Here is a 23,556-nt window from a genome sequence, read left to right as displayed (position 1 = left end):
ACTAACAGACCCAGTGACTCATACCTGTACCTAGCCCTGCCTCCTGGGACACTGACATGCCCAGTGGCTCACACCTGGGCTTATCCAGTCTTCTCAGCCTCAGCCCCAAGACATACCTAAGCCTACCTTCACACTGTGCCTTCTCATGCCACACTTGCCGATTCCACTTCGTATCATCAGAATCCTCAGAACTCCATTCACATCTTCCTAACCACTATTTATGGAGCACCTACCATGTTCCTAGCACAGGCAATGGAAACAGTCCACGGGGAGAAAGATGTAAATGAAACAATTATGCAAATAGCTATGAAAATGAGATACAAATGCTTGAGAGAAAGGAAATACAATACTGAAACCAATTATTAAAAAAATCTGAAGGGTGCTTGAGCCTGGATCTGAAGACTGAGCAGGCATTACCCAGGGAAACACTGAGAGAGAAGCATTCCAGCAGCCACAACAGCATACGCAAAGGTCCTGTGGAAGGACCACCTTTCTCAATAGCGAGAGAATTAAGCCCCACAGAAAATGTTTTGAGTGACTTAACTTCTCAATTCTCCCAGTTTGGTCCAAGGCCAGTAAGTACCCTTCTAGACACAAAGAAGAAATGCTAATTCATTACATCCAATGGATGCCTTGGGACATTAGGACTTAATTCTCTACTGGAAGCCCATTGAAACAAGCTGGGCAGGAGGAGGCACAGCACAATCTAGAAGAGGAAGGAAGGAGTGAGGACTAAAGGGAAGACGGTGAGAGGCCAACTGGAGAACCAAGAAGTCTGTGGGTGCAGTGATAATGGAAGCAGAAAACCACGCAGGGGCCCCCAGTGGTCGTCCAGAGAATGACGCCACGCTGGACAAGGGAGTGCAAAGGACTGATTCAGAGGGTTCAACTAACAGAATGAATTGGAAAAATGAGAGAACCAAGGGTGGCCCAGAGGTTTCCAGCTCGGCTAATGAGACGAACGGTGGGGCCCTTCACCTGGAAAGGGTCCATGTTTGGGGGAACCTTACCTGACAAACACAGTCCCACAGGCCACACCACGCCTTACATAGGCTCTCAGATCTCACCTAACACATTCAATTCTAGAAACTAGACTGAGCAGTCAGCCCTCAGACCGACAGATTCTAGGCTGCTGACCTTGGCTGGGGTCAGGTCCTCAGACCTCCCATTTGGGAGAGCCCAGCAATGCCAGTGTTTGATTTGACTCTCTGAGACCTCAACCTGCAGACACAGATCTGCAGACCTCACCTTTACCTGCAGTGGGCCTCTCAGATCACAGCTTCTAGACGCAGTCCTTCAGTCAGTTCGACGTTCTGCACTTCACCTGCCCCAGTGCCCAGGACCTCACTTTAGGTAACTACGTATAATGCTATCTTTTGCTTCACCTGGGTAACTCAGACCCTATGCCAATCAGACCCCAATGCTAGAGACCACACCTTGGACTGACTATAGATCCTCAGGTCTCTGCAACACCCTGAGCCCTGCCCCTCGCATCTTACTAGGGTGCTGAGAACAGGTGGCTGACCTCGCTCACGGCCTTCTACCAGTTGTACCCGATCTTAAGGGCTCTCCAGACCTCGCCAGGCAGACATACCAACAATGAGTCCGGCTTTCCCTTGATGAACGCTGAAGCTACCCATCTAACCGTGCCTGATCCTACCACCGAAGGTCCCACCTGTGTCTGACTCACCTTCCCAGGCCTCATCAGCCACATCAAATATGCGTTTCCAGGCTAGATCTTGCCCCACCCATTTCACCTAATAAGCCCAGGGATGCCAATTTGTACCTGAACCCAGGGGGCAAGAACCCACCTAAGATCATGTTTACATACCTCTGCCCATGTGACCCTGGCTCCATGAAGTCACTGACAAAGCCAGGTCAACACAGTAGTGCCAGACATGGATGCGACGGCTATCTCCAAGGTTAGCTCTGCCTACCTCTGTCTGACTCTGGTACCTCATACTGCAGTGTTAGACACCCATCAGAGACAGGCTCCAGACAGCTCAGCTGATGGACCAGGCTTCAGGTACCTGTCTGGGCCTCACCCCTCACATCTCAATCAACAGACCCAGGTCCACCTCCCTGAGCCCAGCTCAGACTCCTCACACCTTCCTGAGAGATCCAGCTGTATCTACGTGGGCTTGACCTCGGCTCCCTAACGGGCCTAACTCGAGAGACCCAGGTCTCTATTGTATGTCAGACTCAGCTCTTCACGTCTCCGAGACACTTCCAACACTAGCAACCCCTGATTAACCTGGGCACTAGCACCTCACTGAGAAGCCTCAGACCTCACTGGACCCAAACATACCTGCATACCTGTGCTCCGCAGACCCTACCTGAGTGGCGGTTCTACTTACCTGTGACTAACCCACGCTCCCCAGGCCTAACCTCTAAGACTTGGGGTCCACACACCTGAGCCAGAAACATGCTCCAAGGACTTTACCTACAAGACCAAGGTGTACACGTCTGGCTCCAAAGTCCTTGCTTGAGAGAGCCACATCTATCTACTCATGTCTAACTTAGGGCCCAGAGACCTCCTACGAGCCCCACCATGTTCTGCCTGCCTGCAGAAGGCCCCAGAGCTGCAGGCCTGACCTGTGAGGCTGCTCTATCCACCCAGGCTTAACCCTGGTTCTTCAGGCCTCACCACAAAGACCCAGGGGTACCTATTTTATCTGAATTCAACACCTGAAAGAGCCAACTCTACCCACCTGTGTTCAACCCTAACTCAGAGCTCCTCAAGACACTACATTTGGCAGACAGGCTTTGCCTACTTGCCTCTGACACTGGCTCCTCAGAGCACACCTGGGGGACCACCTCTGCCTACCCGTACGTGACCCTGGCTCCTCAAACCATGCCTGGCGGGCCAGCTCTGCCTACCTGTACATGACCCTGGCTCCTCAAACCATGCCTGGCGGGCCAGCTCTGCCTACCTGTACATGACCCCCACTCCTTAAACTGTACCTAGTGGGTCAGCTCTGCCTACCTGTGCTTGACCCTGGCTCTTCAGGCTTCACCTGGCGGGCCAACTCTTCCTACCTATGACTTGACCCTGGGTCCTCAGACCATACCTGGAGGAAAAGCTCTGCCTACCTGTGCTTGATCCTGGGACCTCAGACCACATGTGGGGGACCAGCTCTGCCTACCTGTGCTTGATCTTGGCTCCTTACACTGCAGCTGGTGGGCCAGCTCCACCTACCTGTACATGATGCTGGGTCCTTAAACTGTACCTAGTAGGTCAGCTCTGCCTACCTGTGCTTGACCTTGGCTCCTCAGACCACACTGGGTGGTCAGCTCTGCCTACCTGTGCTTGACCCTGGCTCCTCAGACTTCACGTGGAGGGTCAACGCTTCCTACTTGGCTTGACCCTGGGTCCTCACACCATACCTGGAGGGCCAGCTCTGCCTACCTGTGCTTGATCCTGGGTCCTCAGACTACACCTGGCAGGCCAATTCTACCTACCTGTGCTTGACCTTGGCTCCTTACACCACACCTGGAGGGCCAGCTCTGCCTACCTGTGCTTGATCCTGGGTCCTCAGACCACACCTGATGGACCAGTTTCACCTACCTGTGTTGACCTTGGCTCATGAGACTACACTGGAGGGCCACTTCTGCCTACCTGTGCTTGCTCCCAGCTCCTGAGACTAGACCTGGTGGGCCAGCTCTGCCTACCCAAACCTCATCTCGGCTACTCGCATCTCATCTAAGACATCGAGTTCTTACCTGGGCTTGACTGTGACTTTTTGGGTCTCACTGGACCGCCCTAGTGTTGTGAATCTGCTCAGATCCTGGCTCCACAGACCTTACCTGACAAACCCTGCTCTATCCACCTGTGCTTAACTTATGCTGACAAACCCAAGGATAAGAACTGTGCCAGCGACAGAATCCACAGACCTTACTGAGAAACTCAATTCCACAAAGCTGTGCCTGGCCACGAGCCCTCACCCTCACAAGATGCCTCCACAAGATGGGTAGAGATGCAGTTCCGGGAGATCCACATCCACTCACTTACGCCCCAACTCAGCTCCTCAGACTCACCTAAGAGACCTAGCTCAAGCCACCTGTCTTCACTTCATATTCTCCAGGGTCATCGAAGAGATCCAGTTCTTTCTAGATGAGGCCAACTCTGGCTCCTCAGGCCTCACCTGACAGATCTGCTCTACTTACCTGTCCCTGAGCTCAACTGTGAGACAGAGTTGAATGAACCTAACCATGGCTTTTCCAGTCAACCTACCTCTGCTTGCCTTTGGTTTCATAGACATTACCTGAAAAACTCAGCTCTACCCACTTGTGCTTGACCCCAGCTCCTCAGATTTGGAACACAGACCAGGGCCTGACTTTGGTAGCTCAGAAACCTTACCTGTTTGAGACCCCAAAGTACAAACCTGTATCTCATCTCAACTCCTCAAACCTCACCTGACAGACCTGCTCTACACACCTGAGCCAGACCCAGAATTCATGAACCTTCCAGGTGGGTGCAGTTCTTCATCCCTTTGCCTGACGCCAGCTTTTCAGTCTTTCCCATTCACCTGTGCATCACCAGAACAGCTCAGACATCAGCTGACGACAGAGTTCTGACCTGGGCTCGGTCACGGATTTCTAGTCCTCACTTGTCAGACTCAGCTGTGCCTCTGCCAACCTTTGGCTCCAGCGTCCGTCCTGGACCACCCCAGTTCTACCTACATGTGCCTAATCTCGGCTCCTCAGGCCTCCCCTAAGAAACCTACTTATCCACACCTTACCTCATTCCAGCTTCTGAGGCCTCAGGCAGACGTCGCTCTAGAGACCATCCCCGGCAGACTCCAGCATAGAAAACTCAGCTGAACAGACACTTCCCTCAACCTGACAGACTTCGAGCTGCTCACCCCAGCGTGAGGGAAGCCTGGCGAGAGCCCACTGGTGCCAAACAGTGTCTGAGCAACTTGCGCCTCGGGCATCTCGCCCCTGCAGACACGGGTCTAGACGTTTATCTACCAGGAGCCTCTCAGGCCGCACTTCACTGACACAGCTGCTCAGTCTGTTCACCTGCCCCGGCTCCCCAGGCCTCCTCTTTTATTCTAGGTGCATTCCCACCTCTCCCTCACCCAGGCGCCTCAAACTCCACCCCAGCCAGACCCCAACGCCACAGACCACACCTTGGGCTGGTTATGGATGCTAAGAGGACTCGCCAACACCCAGAGCTCCGCCCATCACACTGGGTCAGGATGCTGAGAACCAGGTGGCCGAACTGGCCCAGGGCACTGACACGTTTGCCTAATCCTGAGTTCTAATCACCTCAATTGAGTGATCAGCCACCCACTACCTGGCACTCACTTCTCAGAACCAGTCAGAGACCCCAATGTGTACACCTGTCACACGCCATGGAACCAAACCTCAACTCACAGATCCAGGTTTAAGTACCCGTATGTGACTCCTGCTCCTCAGGCTTCACTTAGAGAACCATCTCTAAATACCTGCGTCTCCTCCAGAATTCACAGACCTCACCTGTACTTTTACCTGTCCTGGCTCCTCTTCAGACCTCACCAGCCAAAATTAGTTCCCCAATATGTGCTGACGCTGGTTGAGCCCTGAGAGATCTCACCCCTTACCACCACAGCTCTGCCTGATCCCGACACACAAGGCTGCCCATGACCGACCCCAACAGACCGGGCCTCACCACGTATACGTACCTCTGCCAGACTGGACTCTTCCGGTCTTACCTCAGAGCCAGTGCAATATCCCTATGTCTGTCCTCACTCCTCTATCTCATCTGACAGACCTTAGCTCCAGAAACCTCCCCTGTCTCTGTCTCCCTGGCTCCTCAGATGTCACCTTCTCGATTCAGCAATACATACCTTACTGACCCAGGCAGGTCCCTCCTCCAGCTGCTGTGTGTGGGTACATCTGGCTAGGCCCATGAGGCTTCCCCTGTGCCCACCCTGGCCTCTCAGGCCTCACTCAGCCCAGGCCCCACGTTCTCGTGCCCAGGTGTCATTCCCAGGCCTTACCTGGGAGACCCAGGCCTCTCCCTAAGCCACACCCCAACTCATCTCTGCATGCCGGCTGGTTACGGGCAATGAAAACCCAGACTGGGACACAGCCCTGCTCGGTGAGGCTCCCTGACCAGCAGGAGCACCCACACGTCTCTGACCACCATCTGCTCAGGCTCCAGATCCCAGGAAGGAGGTGGAAGGTGCCTCCCCTCCTTTATCAGGCATGCAACATTTGTTAGAAGCTGCACAGTCTCGCTCGACCGCGGTTCCTCATCTGAGCCACAGGACGCAGAAAGTGATTTGAGTGACTCTTCTCAATTCTTCCAAGGATGGCACATAACTAGTCCCATTCTAGAAAGAAGTTAACTCATTACACACAATAGATGCCTTAGGGGGTTTGGCTTTCATTCTCTTCCATACTCCAAGGCCTTCAGAGCGTTCAAAGGAGGTTTCATCTGTGGTGCTGCCACCAAGCCAAGAGCTTCCTGTCTAAAGGCCTCGAAACAGCCCCAATGGGGAAAGCCTTGATTGGACAATGCCCTCTTTGCTGTGCCTGCCGCGGTCGCATGTTAGAGCCACGCCCGCTGCATTCAGAACACCCACACCAACCCTGCACTGCGCCCCCGCCCCCCCAAGTCTCCCCTGCAATCGACAGCCAGATTCTCACACCCCCGCTGCATCAGGCAAGCTGCAAGGAAAGCGCCTGCTCACTGCTCAGCACCAGCGGTGGCTCTAGCAGAGATGAGCCCATGTGACCACCTGTCGCTAGAGGGGCCTGCAGCTCTGCCACTCAGGCGAGGTTTGCTCTGCAAGCTGCCCGGCAAGGGCCCCCAAGCCCCAGGCCTGGCGCCTCCTCTCTGCCACCCTCCAGCTGCTCCTGCGGCTCCTTGCCAGGCCTGCCCAGGCTCACCTTCTGCCTCACCCTGCCCCTTGGCCTTTTCAGACTGCGGCTGCAGTTCGGGGAAAGGTCATCACTGAGAATAACTCACAACCTCAGCCTCTTGAGGGGGGTCGGGGTGGCTCCGGTTACCCCACAGTGGGTGCTGCTGGCAGGCACCGAGGGGAGTGTCATCTGGCCCTGCAAGCTCAGCCTGACCCTGGGGGAAGTGGAACCCTGGTCCTGACCAGGCTGCTCCTGCCCCACAAGCCCCTCCGGGGGCCTCTTGGCCTTTCCCAAAGCCAGGCATGCAGTAGGTGCTCAATAAATGTTGACCTGACTTCACGGGCCCCTCCTCTGTGGCTCAACAGTCATGGCGTGGCAAAGGACACATCATTCACCCAGCACAAGGCAGTGCCTTTACTTACATCCCAGAATTCAAACATGTTTTTAGGGTCGATTCCGAACTCCTTCACCTTGGTCTAAAAAGGGCAAAGGGAGAGAAGGAAGGAAGGCTGTGTTAGCTGGACAAGAACAGAAGCTCCAGGGTGTGAGGGACGGGGCCATCCGAGCTGCGGGAGCACTCCCACCTTCCACAGAGCCTGATAGGGCAGGGCTGGAGTGGTGTGAGTCCAGGGTGGGGACCAGAAGCTGCCCACCCCCAGAGGGGGACACCAGGCCAACACCCAGCACACCAGTGGCCTGGCACCTGCGAAGCCCTGCTGCCAAGGGGACTGCACGCCCAGGGAGGAGCAGGCCCACACTGCTCTGCAGGAGCTACTTCGTGGGCCTGTCGGGATACCAGAAACCCGGCCCCAGGACATTCAGAACCCGAGCCTAGCCTAGAACCCGAGCATGGGCAGCGGCCACCTCCCAGGCCAGGTGGCACCCAGCCCAGACGCTGGCCCAGCCCTTCCAATATCTGGCAGGGTGATTCTGCCCCAGGAGGCCTTCAGGAGATGACCAATCATTCCTCAGGTGATCTGTCCCCAGGCAGACAGGGTCAGCAACCCCTTACCTAGTCCCCACAAGAGGAGGCACCAGTCCGAGCTCTGCCTGCAGGGGGGCAGCAGTGCTGTGGTGCTCCAGCCTTAACATGGCCTCCTGTCTCCCCCGACGGGGGGGTCAGCACTGGAGGCAGGGGTGGGAGGGGTGGTCCGGAAGACCTGTGTGTGCTTCCAGCTCTCACACAGCCCAGCACAAAGCCTACCAGAGAGCAAGTTCTCACAAGGTGTGCCACTTATTCCTGGAGCACAGCAACCCCTCCCCCCGCAACCCTGCACCACCTGGGACCAGACAGACTACGAGAACTGGCAGGCAGGCGACCTGCGTTCTCATCGTGGCATCACTGATTCTCAATCCTGGCAATCACTGGGCAGAAAGGCACACTCCTGCACTGGGGCTTAACATCCTTCTGTGAGAAATAGGATGCGTCCCCCACCCCTACCAGCATATCCCATTTGGAGAGAGGCCAGTGGTAGAGGCCAAGGGAGGTCATGTGTAAGAAGTGTTCTGGAGATGGATGGCATCAACATGATTCCACTCACTGCAAGCCTCTCATCGGAGCTGCAGAGATTTGATGGGAGGATGTAGAAAGACAAGGACAGCTCCCATCTCTCACGGGCAACCAACCCTTCTATCCCATCAGCAGAGCCAAGATCCCCGAACCAGTGAACCACCTCTCGGCTCGTGTATTCTGAAGGACCACGACCTTGACAAGGCCTGGGCCTCTAGGGAGGTAGTCTGGGAGCCCACGTGGGCACTTACCGTGTTGGTGGACAGGGCAACAAAGTGCTTCGCAACTGCAGAAGGCTACGAGAGATGGAGTCAAGTTACATCAAACCCATAGTGGGGGCCACCCAAGGCCAGTGACCCTCCCATCTCTGGAGAAACCAAGGCCCTGGTGGGACTGACTGTTCCCAGTCCTTGGTTCTGAGGCTTTTGGAGGAGCCCCATAACAAGGTCAAAGGGACAGAGGGGTCGGAGGCTGGCCAGCTCATCCTAGCTCACAGGCACACAAGGCCCAGGCTTCCTTCCCTGTAAAATGGGTGTGGCCAAGGGTGGAGAGGATCCTGCAGGGCCAAGGAGCCTCAAGAAAGGGCCGTCAGCCAGTTAGAGCAGGCTCTGCTGTGTCCGGCGTGTCTGGAGCTGGCCAAGCCAAATATCTGAATCAGAAAAGGCAGGTACCAGAGAGGCTGCCAAGTTTGGGAGAAACAGGGCTCTAGGGCAAGGCTTGGCCGCTCAGGTGGATGGGCAGGTCCACCCCATGCCCCCGCCCATGCACTGCCCCTCGCTCATCCCAGCACTCACATCCTTGGCCGACAGAAGCAACCACTCCTTTGCCGTCTCCGCGTTCGTGATGGTCTCCTGGGTGGTGAACGTCTGTAGCCACAGAGTACAGCAGTTGGTCCCAGCTCAAGGTCAGTGCGGCCTCGAGCCAGGGCTCAGCAGTAGAGGCCAGATGGGTGCCCAGGTGTCACAAGGAGCAGGGCATGTGGGTCAGTGACAGTTACTCCAGACAACCTCCACCCACGCGTCCACAAAGCCATGATGAGTGGCTGCGCCTGGGGCAGGGGCCTGTGCTTCCAGGATGTCACAACCAGAGCTCGGTGAACCCTCATAAAAGCCACATACCCCCCTGAACCCCACACAGGTCAAAGGCTGGAGCATCTTCCAGGAAGGGGCTGGAGTCACAGCTGGGGCTCCTTTCAGCCCAGGCTAGGCTGTAGCTCTGAATTCAGATGGAATTCTTAATATTTTACATACATTAATGTGGGTAAATAGGGCATAAAAGACAACAAACGAAACCCTTATATTATCTGGGGATGCTCTGGGATCAGAAAGGAGATTAGGGACAGAACTCAAAGAAAGACGAGAACAATCCCAGGCTGAGCGCAGATCCCACAAAGGAAGTGGGTGTGACCCGAAGACCAAGTCCAACCGACAAGTGTGGGCTTTCCTCAGGTAAGCTGCGTTTGCCGCCAGACAAGGAAGAGCCTGAGGGCAGCTGCGCTGACTCAACCCCCAAAGCACCTCAGCAGAAGCAGTCGCAAGGATGCAATAACCGGGGCGGGGCAAACAGCCACCTGCCCTGCCCCCTGCCCCCGCAACCCGCAGTGGGCTGGGAGCCAGGCCGGGGTAAGGCCCATACCTTGGAGGCGATGATGAAGAGGCAGGACTCAGGGTTCAGCGAGGCCAGGGTTTTGGCAATGTGGGTCCCATCGATGTTAGAGACAAACCAGACCCGGGGACCTCCTGAAGAGTATGGCTTGAGGGCTTCAGTCACCATGAGAGGTCCCTGTGGGGAGACGCGTCATCGGAAAACAAGACTCCAGGGCCCACAAGAGGTGGGGACAGCCATGACCCTTCGCTGGAGAAATCAAGGCCCTGGATGGGACCCCTCACCCCACCCCAAGGGAGTTCTCTCCTCACCAGATCAGAGCCGCCGATGCCAATGTTGATGACGTCCGTGATGGGCTTGCCCGTGTACCCCTTCCAGTCGCCGTTTCGGACTTGCTGGCAGAGTGGAGAGACGTAATCAGTCCAAACACCCCAGTATAAGCTGATGCTCAAAAACCATTACTTTCGCATCCTTACGCCTCCATCCCAACTTCCAGGCCCTCACAGGGTCCTATTGAGACCACTGTGGCAGATCCCTACCACACTCACCTCAGACACTAGACCTATTTCATCGTTAGCAAAGCAGGGGCACATCCCCACCTTACAGTAACGTTGTCAGGATGTGCAAACCAAGGGGGAACTCTCAGCAGACCCTAACATGTCAGAGACCAAGAGATGCAAAATGTCCACGATGGTGAGTGGTCTGTGCCGGGACAGGAATATCAGACAAGCAGCCAACCTCCACGTGGACCCCAGTGATCCTGCCTCCTAGTATTCACACCCCTGTGTAGTTCCCCCCATGCTAAACAGGGCTGACCTGCGCACCCGTTAGGATACTGCAAAAATGACAGAGCGCGACTTCAGAAGCTGGGTCACAAAAGCCCTTGCAGCTTCTGCCTCGTTCTCTTGTATTGCTCACTTTTGGGGAAGCCACCTACTATGCTGTGAGGACACTCAAACGGTCCCATGAAGAAGCTCATGTGGCGAGAAACTGAGGCCTCCTCCAGCAGCCAGTGCCAACTCACCATCCACGAACGGGAACTGCCTTTGAAGGGGGTGCTCTAGAACCCGCCAAACCTTCACATAACCGCAGCCCCAGTCAACATCTTGCCTACACCCTCAGGAGAGACCCCCAAACCAAGACCAGCCAGTTACGCCACTCCTGAACTTCTGACCCACAGAAACCGTGTGAGATAGTATGTTTACCACTGTTTTAAGCCAAGTCGGGATGTAACTTGTTATATAACAATGACCAATGAAGATTCTGGCACCAGAAGTAGGGTGTTGCCAGAACAAAAACCTAAAAATGGGGCAAGAGCTAAAAGAACTTGGAGGAGAGCGTTAATGAAGGCCTAAATAAACACTGGAAGAGATTGTTAGCGGAAGGTTGACACCCTTGAGGGGGCTGCTGGTGTGGATTTAAAGAAAAGGGAGGAAAACATGATTGGAAATTGGAGGAAAGAAGCCTTGTTATGTAGTGACAGCATGTTTAATTGTTGCCTGCATTCAGGGGGAAAGCAAAAGCTTTCTATGAGCTGGATGATCTAACTACAGAGGTTTTCAGGCCATGGTAAAGGAACTGCCTGGTTTCTTGGTGCTGACAATAAAATGCACGGAAAGAAGCTAAAGGAAGAACTTTTCAACAAAAAGAAGCCAGAGGGCTGGCCCCGTGGCCGAGTGCTAAAGTTCGCGCACTCCACTGTGGCGGTCCAGGGTTTCGCTGGTTCGGATCCTGGGCGCAGACATGGCACCGCTCATCAGGCCATGCTGAGGCAGCATCCCACATGCCACAACTAGAAGCACCCACAACTAAAATATACAACTATGTACTGGGGGGATTTGGGGAGAAAAAGCAGAAAAAAAAAAGAAGATTGGCAACAGTTGTTAGCTCAGGTGCCAATCTTTAAAAAAGCAGCCAGAAATTGAGTTTGAAAATTCCCAGCCTCTTCAGGCAACACCTGATGCTAGAATTAAGAGATGGCTCCTTGGCAAAGATCAAACCCAGGGCACTGTCACAAAAGCATAGTATAAAGATGAAGCCGAGTGTGTAGCTGTAAAACCCTGTGTTAAGACCTCAGAAAGAGGTAAGGTAGTAACAGAGAACTTTATGGTCAAAGATGAGGCTTCTAAGAAGCTGAGGGTATTGTCTCTGTGGTCTCAGAAGCAATTGTACAAAAGGACTTATCTTAAAGAAATTTGTGAGTCTATTGGAGTAAATCTCTCCCTGAAAGATTCACAGGAGACCCAAAACGCTTTTAATATAACTGAATTGTCAGCAACACCACTAGCTTTAATTCAAAGGGACAGAGATAGTACGAAAGGAAAAGAAGCCTTCAGATACCCACATTTCTACAAGCAGTAAGCAGGCTGAGAACACTAGGCAGTTACAAACACAGACTATCTTTCATATAAAAAAGGATGAATGAAGGCAAAGCCAAAAGCCCTAAGGAATGATCTCAGGCCTTGAGTGCTAACCAACCAACTGCCAACATGTGTCCTGCTGGATTTCAGAACTGCTTTGGATGAGTGACTCCTGTGAGCCTCCCATTTTCCCCTTCTTTCTGAAAAGTAATCATTCTATATCAGTTTATCCTATGCCTATCTCACTGTTGCATGTTTGGCGTGTGAGGATAACTAACGTGTCTTTTAAATTCACACATTCTCATATCAAAAGGAACTGTATTTGAGTTGCATTAGAGGAAATGCAGGTACTACAATATCTGTACCTAATTCAGACAATGAGGTTCTTGACTTCTAGCTGATATTGTAATGGGATATGGCCTTGAGAGAAGGTGAGTGGGGTATTCTGCATCTGGAAGGAACATATGAATCACTGGGAGCCAGAGGGCAGACTGGCTCTGTATCTTTTTCTTTTTCTTTCTTTCTTTCTTTCTTTATTCATTCCTAAAGATTGGCACCTGAGCTAACATCTGTTGCCAACCTTCGTTTTTTTTTTCCCCTTCTTCTTCTTCTCCCCAAAGCCCCCCAGGACATAACTGTATATTCTAGTTGTGGATCCTTCTGGTTGTGCTACGTGGGACGCCGCCTCAGCACGGCCTGATGAGTGGTGCCATCTCTGTGTCCAAGATCCAAACTGGTGAAACCCTGGGCTGCCGAAGCCAAGCGTGCAAACCCAACCACTCGGCCATGGGGCCAGCCCCTCTACATCTATAATATAACTACATACAACCTTTATTTGACCAGATGGGGTTTTATGACACAAACCAATTCTGTAACTTTCTTTTTTAACTTCATACTATATTCTGAACAACATGGCAGGTCAACACAACCATAGCTCCCCAATTCCTAATGGTGCTCATTTCTACAGTATATGAATACACACTGATTTTACTAATCGGTCCCCTCTTGTAAATGAGCTCAGGTTGTTTTCAGTTTTTGCCGCTACAACTAAGGTCACGGTGAACATCCTTACCCAACCTTGGTGAACTTTAGAGAGCACAGCCCTGAGGAGTGTTCCTCAACATGGAATTGCTGCCATTCAGCAGCTTATTTGAACTATAAATACCCCATCAGTCTGAGTCAGGTACTCGAGCAGCCAGCTGTAAGGGAGGGCTCTGCTGGAGACAGCTCCCCAGACAGCCAGTGCCACGCTCTCCACATGGCAAGCTGGAGCACACAGGGTTGATCAAACAGAACACCAGGCTTCCAAGGCACGGCAGCTCTGCCACTCACAGCAGGTGGCTGGAAACGCCCTTCCCCAAACCCAAGGCCCACCACACGTACCAACCACTGTTGAGGGGCACTGTGGAATCCAGATTCCCATCAGGATCCCAAGTCTTTCTCACCCCGGGAAGTCCCGCTCACTCGGCTGCCAGGCCTCTGGGATTGATGCCCAGATCACCTCCTGCTGTTTCAGATCTGAAAACGGCTCTTAGCCAAGGCAACCAGACTTTGACCAGCCACACGTGGGGGCCACTGCTCTCAGGGACAAGCTCACCAGAGCCCAGGTTGTCACTCCCAAAGCACACATAACCCACACATATAGACGTGCACACACCCCAGTCATCACCTTGTATTCCAGGCTTGAAAACGTCCACCGACCCTCGAAGAAGCACCCCAGGGCAGACACTAAGGCAACAGTGGTTGATGTGGGGAAATCTCTAGCTGGTTTCTGAGGTGAGCCCTACGCCCCCCACAGGAAAAGGAGGCACAGTCGTGCACACTGATGCCAACACAGGGGCACTCTTACATATTTATAAGTCCAGATAAGCTGCAGCAGAGTGGTGAAAATGAACCTGCGTGTGTACGCACGTGTGCATGTACTTCAGAGAGGAGATGACAATTGTATACGTACACGAACACACGCGTAGGAGGCTTTTGGAAGATCTCACAGGAAACACCACAAAGGCTGCCTCTGGAGAGTTGCCTGGCGTGTGGTCAAGGAAATTTTACAACCTCTATTTTATCTGGTTCTAGATTAGGCAATAAGGGCACGTGACTAAGGAGGTTAGCGACAGCAAGTCTCTCGCCCACAATCCCACCCATCAGGGGCCTCGCTTTTCTTTTCAGATCATCTGCCCTGGCCAGACCATCACCAGGAGCCCACAGGTGTGGACAGTTCAGGAAGCAGGTTCCTTTGGGAGACGGTCAGGGAAACTGGCGCCTCAGCAGAGCCCCCAGGGCCAGCAACCACAGGCCTCCCTCACCTCAGGCTGCAGTGAGGGCTGGAGTCCTCTCCAAGAAGAGTGAAGGGGCAGCCCCATGAGGGCTTCCAGATCCCCAAATGCACACACAGGGCCAAGGGCAAGTCCAGCTCAGCAGCTGCTTACCTGGCAGAACGACTTCATCTTCTCCAGGACCTTGTTGACCTCTGGCATCACATCCTTGCCATCCACCAGAATGGGTGTGTTTGACCGGTTCCGCAGAGCCACGTGCAGCACTGCCCGATTCTGGGGACGAGAGTCAGGGTGTGAAGACCCCCACCCCAGGGCAGCCAGGCTCCCCGCTGGGCACGGTGCAGTGTGGCTCCGAGCCTCAGCTCCACCCTCTATCCACGGGACATGCGGGCCCTGAGGTCTCTGTTGGTACTGTGCTCTGGGACGGAGAACCCACCATGTGCTGATGGGAGGAGGGGCCACCCTAGGACCCAGGGCGGGAGTGGAGGCAGGGCACGTGTCGCACCCTCATGTACTGCAGACAGCCACAAGGGGAGCCCGGAACAAGCCTAAGATGGCCCCAAGGGCCCAGAGGTGTTCAGAACTGACAAGTCAAGGAAAGAGGGACAGAGTGAGCAAAGACGGAGAGTGGTGACAACAGGTCAGAGACAAGCAACAACTGGCTTCAGAGGACCAGGGCTCATTAGGCCTAATCTGCTCTCCCCAAGGAGAGCACACGGTGTTGGCCGGCACCTTTTGGAAAGTGCCCCCAGCCCCTCGGATGTGGAGCAAAGCAGGCACCCGGAGCTTCCCTCACCAAGCAGCCCCATGACACCAGCTGCCTGAAACCAACCAACCAAACCGGACGCTAAGTCTGCGATGGGGCTCAACAGCTGGTCTGGTCATGTGAGAGCAGCAGTCCCATCAAGCTGAAGCCAGCAGGAGTCCTTGCAGGAAACAGGTCTAAAGACCCCAGCTGGGCAGGAAAGGGATGGTCTGAGGACTCCAACCCCAGGAGAGGCTCACTAAGGCTCCGGCTTCATGCCACTGTGCCCTCGCCCTGCCCAACTCCACTCCTGTCCCACACCGCACAGGCAAATGCACTCCTCCAGGAAGCCCTCCTTGAGTGCAGCCTCCCTCAGCCTGGCCCAGCAGCAAGAGACAGGTCGAGTTTGAATCCTGGCTCTGTCCCTTACAGATACGACATCTTGGATAAGTGACTTGACCTCTGAGCCTTGTCTTATCCTCATATGTAAAAGGAGGATGATAATAGGATGAAAAGGAGACTGAGTGCTCCAATTACTGTGCCTCCAGGCTTCCACACCATGCAGGGACAGGGCCCCCCAGGCCTGGCCTTCTGAGGTCGACCTTTTGACATAAGATTCTTCTTTTCACCAACAAAGCTTGCAAGGATAGATGACAGTTATGGTCTCTGAGCATGCCTGAGACGCCCTCGCCCTGCAGGCTTGAGGTGTGCTGTCCCTCGGCAGACACCCAGTCCCACTCCACACTCACCAGATCCAGACTGCCAGCCTTGGGGAAGACACACCCCAAGGCCCTGCAGGCCACTCAAGGAGACAGGACTTCGGGCCTCGCATTAAGCAAAAGCATTGCTTAAGAGGAGGAGTGAGGACACAGGGTGATGCTGCTAACAGTCAGCTGAACCCCCAAGGGAAGGAAGAGGCCCTGGAGGGTATGCAGAGTCTGGTGGCCACCGGTGTGCTCACCTCGGTGAAGTTGATCTTCTCACCACTGAACATGCGCTCCCGAGCGGCCTCCACGCCCCTGGACTTGGCCTGGGAAGAGAAGACACTGAGGCTTGGTCTCACTCATGTTGGCCACCAAGAGTCCAAGCCCCGCAAGCACAAGAGCTGGTGCAGCCCCCAGTGGGGCTGACAGATGGCTGCAGCCAGGCACCCGTACCCACTGCCTGGGAAGGGTCTGCTCAGACATCAGGCACTGGGGTCCCCTGGGAGGCTGCTCAGAATCTGAGCCAGGGGCAGGAGCTTAAAGCCCTGCATCGGCACAGAGGTAGTGACTGAGTTCCATTGAGAGAAAGAAGTAAAGATACTCAAGGACCTGGGGGCTCCCAGGAGCCCAGCTCGCCCGCCCCACTGTGGGTCACAGGTCAAGCCTCCCACAGCAGAACATTACCAGGTCCACCAGCATCTGCATCACACTCTCTGTCACAAGGTTCTTGGAGTAATCCACCAGAATGTGTCCATGGTTGGTGTTGAGGGTCAAGCTGTAGAAAGATGGCAGAAGCCACTGACCACACCTGAGGGCTCCCCAGCCTGCTCCTTGACCCAAGCTGCTTCCTGAAAAAACATCCTCCCTACGCCACACCCCAAAAGGCCCTCAGCTGCCCAGTGCAGTGGTTGTATTGGGTTACCTGCCCGCCCACCAAGCTGACCTGCAGCAGCACAGTGAAAGGGGCAGATGCTGGGTGAGGAGCCATTCCTCTGCCTACGCTGAGCTGCGGGATGGGAAGACTGACAGCTGGGTGCAGCTGCCCCTGCCTAGCTCAGGGAGTGACCACCCCCTCCCCGAGCTTCCACTCGGCAACCCAACGTCCTCAGGGAAGGACCCAGATGACAGGACTGGCCAATGCAGACTTCCATTTCGGGGCCACGGACCACCCCTCCCCAACACACCTGCGCCAGTGACCAGAGCACGCTCGACCCCATTCCCGCCCCCAAGATTTCCCCCTACAGACTCCTTTCCATTTCCTGGTCCTTCATAGGTCCCCGGGCCTAGCCCCTTCGGCAGGTATCATGCCCCCACATCTCCACCCTTCCACCGCGGCTCCCCGCACATCCCCCGGGCCTGCCCCACCCTGACCGCACCCCGCAGACGGCGCCGGGTCCCGAGCGCTCTCGGCCAGGAGCGCATGGCAGGGCTCAGTCCTTCCTCTCCCGCTGCGTCAAGGAGGCCCCGCTCACCGCTGCGTAAGGACTCCCTTCTCGATGGCGGAGGCTGGGGCGCGGGGGGATGGGCGGAGGGCGAGAGCCCCTCAGAGGGGAATGGGGGGGTGGGGACAGGGAGGCCCACTTCTCACGACTAAGCAACCCGGGAACCTGCTTCAAGGAGGCGTCAAGGACGAAGTGCGGCCTGGGCCTGGGCCAGGGCCCCGATCCGTGACCGGGGTCGCCGGGGCCCGCCGCCCCAGCCTCCGGCCCTGGCCCTGCACACCTGCCCCCGTGCGCGGCGGCCCCCATGTCCGCGCCCGCTCCGGACCCGCGCGCACCTGAAGCGGCTGAAGCGCTCCTTGTCCCCTTCGAAAAGGCGGCGCAAGTTGAGCTCAGCGCCGTGCTCGCGATGCCACTCCCGCAGCTTCTGGAACTGCGGGTTCTGGGTGAACGCGGCCATGGCAGGAGCGGCTGGGGACACGGATCCGGACGTGCGCGGAGAAAAAGAGGAAGGAGCAGACGGCGCGCAGCGAGCAGGCGGCCGCCCCGCGCGGCGGCTTTTATGGCGCAGGCGCCCGGCCCCGCCCCGCCGGCCACGCCCGCGGCGCGACCTTGCCAGCTGCCCGGGCTCCGGGGCTGCTCGTCCCTTCCTGCAACAGGCCGGCCCTTCGCGCTGCCACACTGCCAGCCTCTGCCTGGAAGTGACTAAAGGACAAAGGCCGAGCTCCCCATGCCCCGGACTGCTTCATTTGTTCATTCGTTCATTCATTTAACACAACCCCTTCCAGCACCTTCTATGTTACAAGTAGCGGTCCAGGTGCTGCGGGTACAGAAGTGACACATAAGTAAAGTATATGGTATGTCAGACGCTAGTAAGTGCTATTGAGAAAAGAGAGGCTGGAGAGAGTGCTTGGAATAGGAGTTGCAATTTTGAATAGACCGGTCAAGGGAAATCTCACTAATGAGGCAACATGTAAGCAAAAGCCTGGAAAAGGTGAGGAAGCATGCCAACTTGACATCTGGGGAAAAGTGCACAGGCACCAGAAAAAGCAACTGCAAAATGGGGCATGCTGAGATGTTTCAGAAGAAGAAGGAGGCACGTGTGGCTGGAGTGGAGTGAGTGAGGGAACAGGGACAGCACATGGGGTCAGCGAGGGAAGGCAGGCAACGAGATCACAAAGGACCTTGTAAGTCATTGTGAGAACTTTGAAGAATTGACAATTTCCTGGTGAGAGAGAGAGAACAGTCAAGGGTGACATCCAGTCTTCCACCTGAGCTCCTGGAAAAATGGAATTGTCATTGCATCTTGGAGAGATGCAGATTTTGGAGGGGTGATCATGATCTCTTTTTTGGACATGTTAAGTTTTCAAAAGCTATTAGACATCTAAGTGGAGGTGTTGAGTTGGGTCTTCATGTCTGGAGAACAGGGGAGAAAAGGTTCGAGCTGGAGGAAAAACTTGGGAGTCATCAGTGAATAGACAGCATTTGACAGGATCTCTAGATGAGAGTCTGGATGAGAGGGAGTGAAGATAGGAGAAGAGGCTGAAGAACTGGGCACCCAAATTGAGCTTCTCCGTCGTCTGGGTCCCCCAGAGAGGCCAGCCATCCAGGGAGTGCGCCCTGTCCTGCTGGAGTTCCAGGCCCAGGGCTTCTTCCGGCCCATCTCTCAGCTCCATGCAGTCGCTGCCACCTCCGGCCTCCACAAACGGCTTTTCTTTCCCTGCCCAGGGAGAGATGAAGAAGAAACATAGGGAGGGGCTGAAGACAGAAGAAACGAGTGGTCACAGGACTTTGCAGGGAACAGCCCTGTCCACATGGCCCTTATTTACCTAGAGGAGTTTGGGGTCAACTGTCAACTATGAGATTTAATTGAGCTTCCCATAAGCAGCACAACCCTGATAGTGCTGAATGGCATCTGTTCCACTGGGGTTCCTGAGAAACACACCAGCCAGTTTCCCATCCAAGCCAGTTACTTGTGTGCACAGAACAGCACCCCAGCCCTAAATCTTGCCTTCTGAACAGAACCTCATCTAATAGGAAGGACAGTCTCAGTAGCCATTGCCTCATCATCCACTTGCCATGTGATTCCTCAGCCAACTCTAGCTCAACAGTAACCAGAGTCCCCTTTCTCATTAGGCTCTTTTTGGTGACCATGATGGACATCTGTTGTCTTTGTCCCAAACCACTACCTCCCACTCTTATGTTTCTTCCTCTGCCACCATGATTGTATCAGAGATAAGCACACCATCAGGGTCCTTTTCTGTGACCTGGGCACCAGCAGGAGAAACTCCCAGCTTTTTGTAGTGTTAAGCGGCCTTTCTAAAAGGACAGACCTGAGGTTCAGTCCCTGGTCTTTTTGTTTTTGTTTTTTGTTTTTGTTTTTTTAGGAAGATTAGCCCTGAGCTAACTGCTGCCAATCCTCCTCTTTTCGCTGAGGAAGACTGGCCCTGAGCTAACATCCATGCCCATCTTCCTCTACTTTATATATGGGACACCTACCACAGCATGGCTTTTGCCAAGCGGTGCCCTGTCCGCACCCGGGATCCGAACCGGTGAACCCCGGGCCGCCGAGAAGTGGAACGTGCGAACTTAACCACTGCGCCACCGGGCCAGCCCCTCACTCCCTGGTCTTAAGGAAAATAATGGAGATAAGGACCCCCAGAGAGATGCCAGAGTGGACATCACAGGGCCCAAGTTCCTGGGGCCAGGCCACCTCTGTCTGCAGCTGCAACACCAATCAGTGATTTCTCTTAGGGTTGATGTTGTTTTGAGCTGAGCTGTCATTTACAGCTCCAAGTCTTTTCCAAGATTTTATGGGTGTTCACCTGCCCACTGCCACCCTGTCTTCTCCAATGTCCTCTCCCATCCACTCAAAACCCATAGGAGCAACTCAGGGTACTGAAGAAGAGGCAGGAGGTGAGGCCTCTGATGACTGCCCTTTTGAAGGTTTCATCTTCTTTTTGACATTCTGTAATGTTCACCTCCAGCTGTTTGGCCTCTGTGATTCCCAGCAACTTCAAACTATTCCAGATTTCCCCCTAATATTTTAACATTGTACTTAGAAATACCAAAGTTACCTGGACTGTCTATATTAGCAGAAAACTAGGTTTCTATCTGGAGGGCCACAAGCCACAGAAGTTAAAGAGAGAAAACGCAAAAAATAGTAGAACAAAGAAAGATCATTGTTAATTGAAAGCCATTCATCATTGAACTACTAACATGGGCAGTACTCCGGCCAGTTTACTCTCTGCTAAATTATCTCCCAGGTAACCCTCACAGCAGCCCTCAGAGGGAGATCTTGTCCTCCCCATTTAACAGACAGGTTAAGACATCTGAAAATTGCCACTCTGCTACTAAGTACAGAACCAACTCAAGGTTGCCTGATTCCCGAGCCCTATTTTAATCACAACCCTGAGCTGCCTGCCACTTCCTGGCTCTTCCCCATCTTCTCAGTTGTTTGATATCGATTAGGCCTCTGTGATATTAATTCTGACGGGGCAGAATTTTACAAGTGGAAATGGCCAACAATGGCATCTCAAACAGAAAGGACAGGGCCATCCTGGTGGCGCGGCAGATAAGTTCGCATGTTCCACTTCTGGGGCCCAAGGTTCGCCGGTTCAGATCCTGGGTGCAAACATGGCACCGCTTGGCAAGCCATGCTGTGGTAGGCGTCCCACGTATAAAGTAGAGGAACATGGGCATGGATGTTAGCTCAGGGCCAGGCTTCCTCAGCAAAAAGAGGAGGACTGGCAGTAGTAGTTAGCTCAGGGCTAATCTTCGTCAAAAAAAAGAAAAAAGGTTAAGATGGTAAATTTTGGGGCCAGCCCTGTGGCTGAGTGCTTAAGTTCGCGAGCTCTGCTTTGGCGGCCCAGGGTTTTGCCGGTTCGAATCCTGGGCGTGGACATGGAACCACTCATCAGGCCATGCTGAGGCGGCATCCCACATGCCACAACTGGAAGGACCCATAACTAAAAATACACAACTATGTACCGGGGGCCTTTGGGAGAAAAAGGAAAAAAAAAAAAATCTTTGAAAAAAAAAAGGACAGTGGCGTGGGCAAAGGCAGTGAGAAACAAATGGTAAGCAATAGGATATATTGGAGTATATGAGGAAGCCATTTGGTATAAACATAATTGGCCCTGACCTTGTTTTTCCAAAAGGGCCTGACATGGCTGTTGAGCATGCATTATAAATCTGCTTTCAGCATTTGCTGTCCCAAAGACAAGAACAAATTGCCCTAAGATAAAAATGCAACTTCCTCCATGTTGGCATTTCCTTAAGGATAAGCATCTCTCCCTAGGCTAGGAATTGATTGCTGTGCTCACCCTGTGACCACAGACGGTCTACCCTGCTGTGTCCACCAAGACAGCAGACCTACTACCTGCTGTGTCCATCAATCACTGTGCTGGGCAATCTCGTGACTATTGTAAAAGGGACATTTCAATCATATGTGATACACGCACTCTGTACACCCCCACTTCTTTGGTAAGGAAGGCCCCAGGCTAAGCTAGTCCTCAGATCTGGCTCATAATAAACTCAGCCCAATTTTCATTTATAGACTGGTCACAGATTATTTTCATTAACAGAAGAGAGGGAGGAAAATCCAACCATTGCATTAACACTGGTCTCCTTGGACCGGATCTAAGGATCCGTGTAGGGCAGCAGGGAGAGACCCACTGGGGAAGGTGCAGTGTGTGGGAGGGTGACCAGTCACTGGAGTGAGGGTGGCATCTCTAATCAAATCTTGGGGAGTGGAGTGGGAGCTGTAATTTGGAAAAATATCAAGGTAAGGTAATCTTATATTCTGACAAGAGTTAAACCTACTGTTTTCTACCACCATCACCACAATGGCCACGATATGTTGTGCCCACCCTGTCTGCAGAGCATAAGGTTGGGAATCCTGGGGGCAGTGAAGCTCAGAGGGGTCATGTGCACCCAGACCAGAGGCTGACTAACCACAACGGAAAGAAAATTTGGCTCAGAACGTTGAAGAGATCCCTGCCCCAGGGCCAGGCACCTAGCGCCCTCAGCAAGACGTTCTGGCCGGGGAGAGGGAAGTGGACTGCAGGGGTGACTTGACAGCGCAGACAAGTTAGGAAGGCCAGGGACAGTCCTAACTCTCGATAAGGATTTAATTTCAGAGCTTAGCGCAGCCTTGGAAAACCAGTTGGCTCCCACTGAATATTTGTGAAACTAGCACTTACTGCGTCTGTGGCGGGCATACTGCCAAACAAAAGCCCTGTTATACAGATGGGGAAACTGAGGTATGGGCATTAAGATAAGCCAGGCCTTAATTCGGGGCCGCTGGACAGGAGTCGGGCAGAAACTGGAAACCAAGGGATCATCGCAATAAGGGCGTAGGGAGTAGCCCGGGGAGAGGTTCACGGAGGCCGGAGGCGGCAGTTCTCGGGTCCGAGTTGAAGGAGGCCGCAGGAGGTCGGGTGCGCGGCGACCCATGCCGCTGGATTGTCGCGAGCTGTTCCGGAAGGCGCACGCACCGGGGATGCTGAGTCATTACGACCGGGGGAAGGCTAGGGAACCGCGCACTCCCGGAACTCCGCGGAGCCCAAGCCGCTGCACCCGCCTCCCGAGGGGTCGGTGAACGAGCGACTCGGCGCAGGGAAGGCGGGATAAGCGCACGTAGTGATGCGGCAGGGGGCGGTGCGTACGCATCCGCGTGTGGGTTCGCACGTCCGGGATGGGCGGGGCGCACGCGTGTGCGCATGTCCCTGCCTCAGGTCGGGAGCGGGGCTGCGGAGTGGGGGGGGCTAGCAAACGACCCTGTCAGCACGTCTGGGATGGACGAGTGCGCGCATGAGCGCATCCTCTGGACGGGGGCGGGCGTGCGCGTGCGCACGCGAGGAGGCACGCACGCGAGCGGCGGTGCCAGCGCCCCCGGGAGGCCCGAGCTCGTCTTGCGGCGTAGTGTTCGCCTGCGCTGTGGAGTCCTGTCGCTGGGGAAGTCGCCCTCAGATTTTCCCTGTGAATGCATTGTTAGGGCTTTAAAAAAAATTTCCCCACCGCACATAGGTGTGGGTTTCCACGAGAACAGAAAAGTCTGT

General features: G+C 54.3%; 1 protein-coding gene across 1 annotated transcript in view; it reads right to left on the bottom strand.

Moving 5' to 3' along the window:
* The window catches only part of GPI (glucose-6-phosphate isomerase), a 32,092-nt gene extending 8,982 nt beyond the window's left edge, over nt 1-23,110 (bottom strand). Inside the window, exons 1-10 of the mRNA XM_070557352.1 lie at nt 22,699-23,110; nt 17,833-19,214; nt 16,740-16,830; nt 16,313-16,381; nt 14,760-14,879; nt 10,282-10,365; nt 10,001-10,147; nt 9,160-9,231; nt 8,617-8,661; nt 7,278-7,331 (exon numbers count right to left, since the gene is read on the bottom strand). Of these exons, the coding sequence (XP_070413453.1) occupies nt 7,278-7,331; nt 8,617-8,661; nt 9,160-9,231; nt 10,001-10,147; nt 10,282-10,365; nt 14,760-14,879; nt 16,313-16,381; nt 16,740-16,830; nt 17,833-17,954 (804 nt within the window). The 5' untranslated portion in view covers nt 17,955-19,214; nt 22,699-23,110. The remainder of the gene's footprint in view (nt 1-7,277; nt 7,332-8,616; nt 8,662-9,159; nt 9,232-10,000; nt 10,148-10,281; nt 10,366-14,759; nt 14,880-16,312; nt 16,382-16,739; nt 16,831-17,832; nt 19,215-22,698) is intronic.
* Between the last annotated feature and the right edge of the window lie 446 nt (nt 23,111-23,556).

The sequence above is a fragment of the Equus przewalskii genome, chromosome 9 (assembly GCF_037783145.1).
Source record: "Equus przewalskii isolate Varuska chromosome 9, EquPr2, whole genome shotgun sequence".
NCBI classification, from domain to species: Eukaryota; Metazoa; Chordata; class Mammalia; order Perissodactyla; family Equidae; genus Equus; species Equus przewalskii.
Note: the sequence above shows the minus strand (reverse complement) of the source record. Positions and strands in the feature narration are given on the sequence as shown.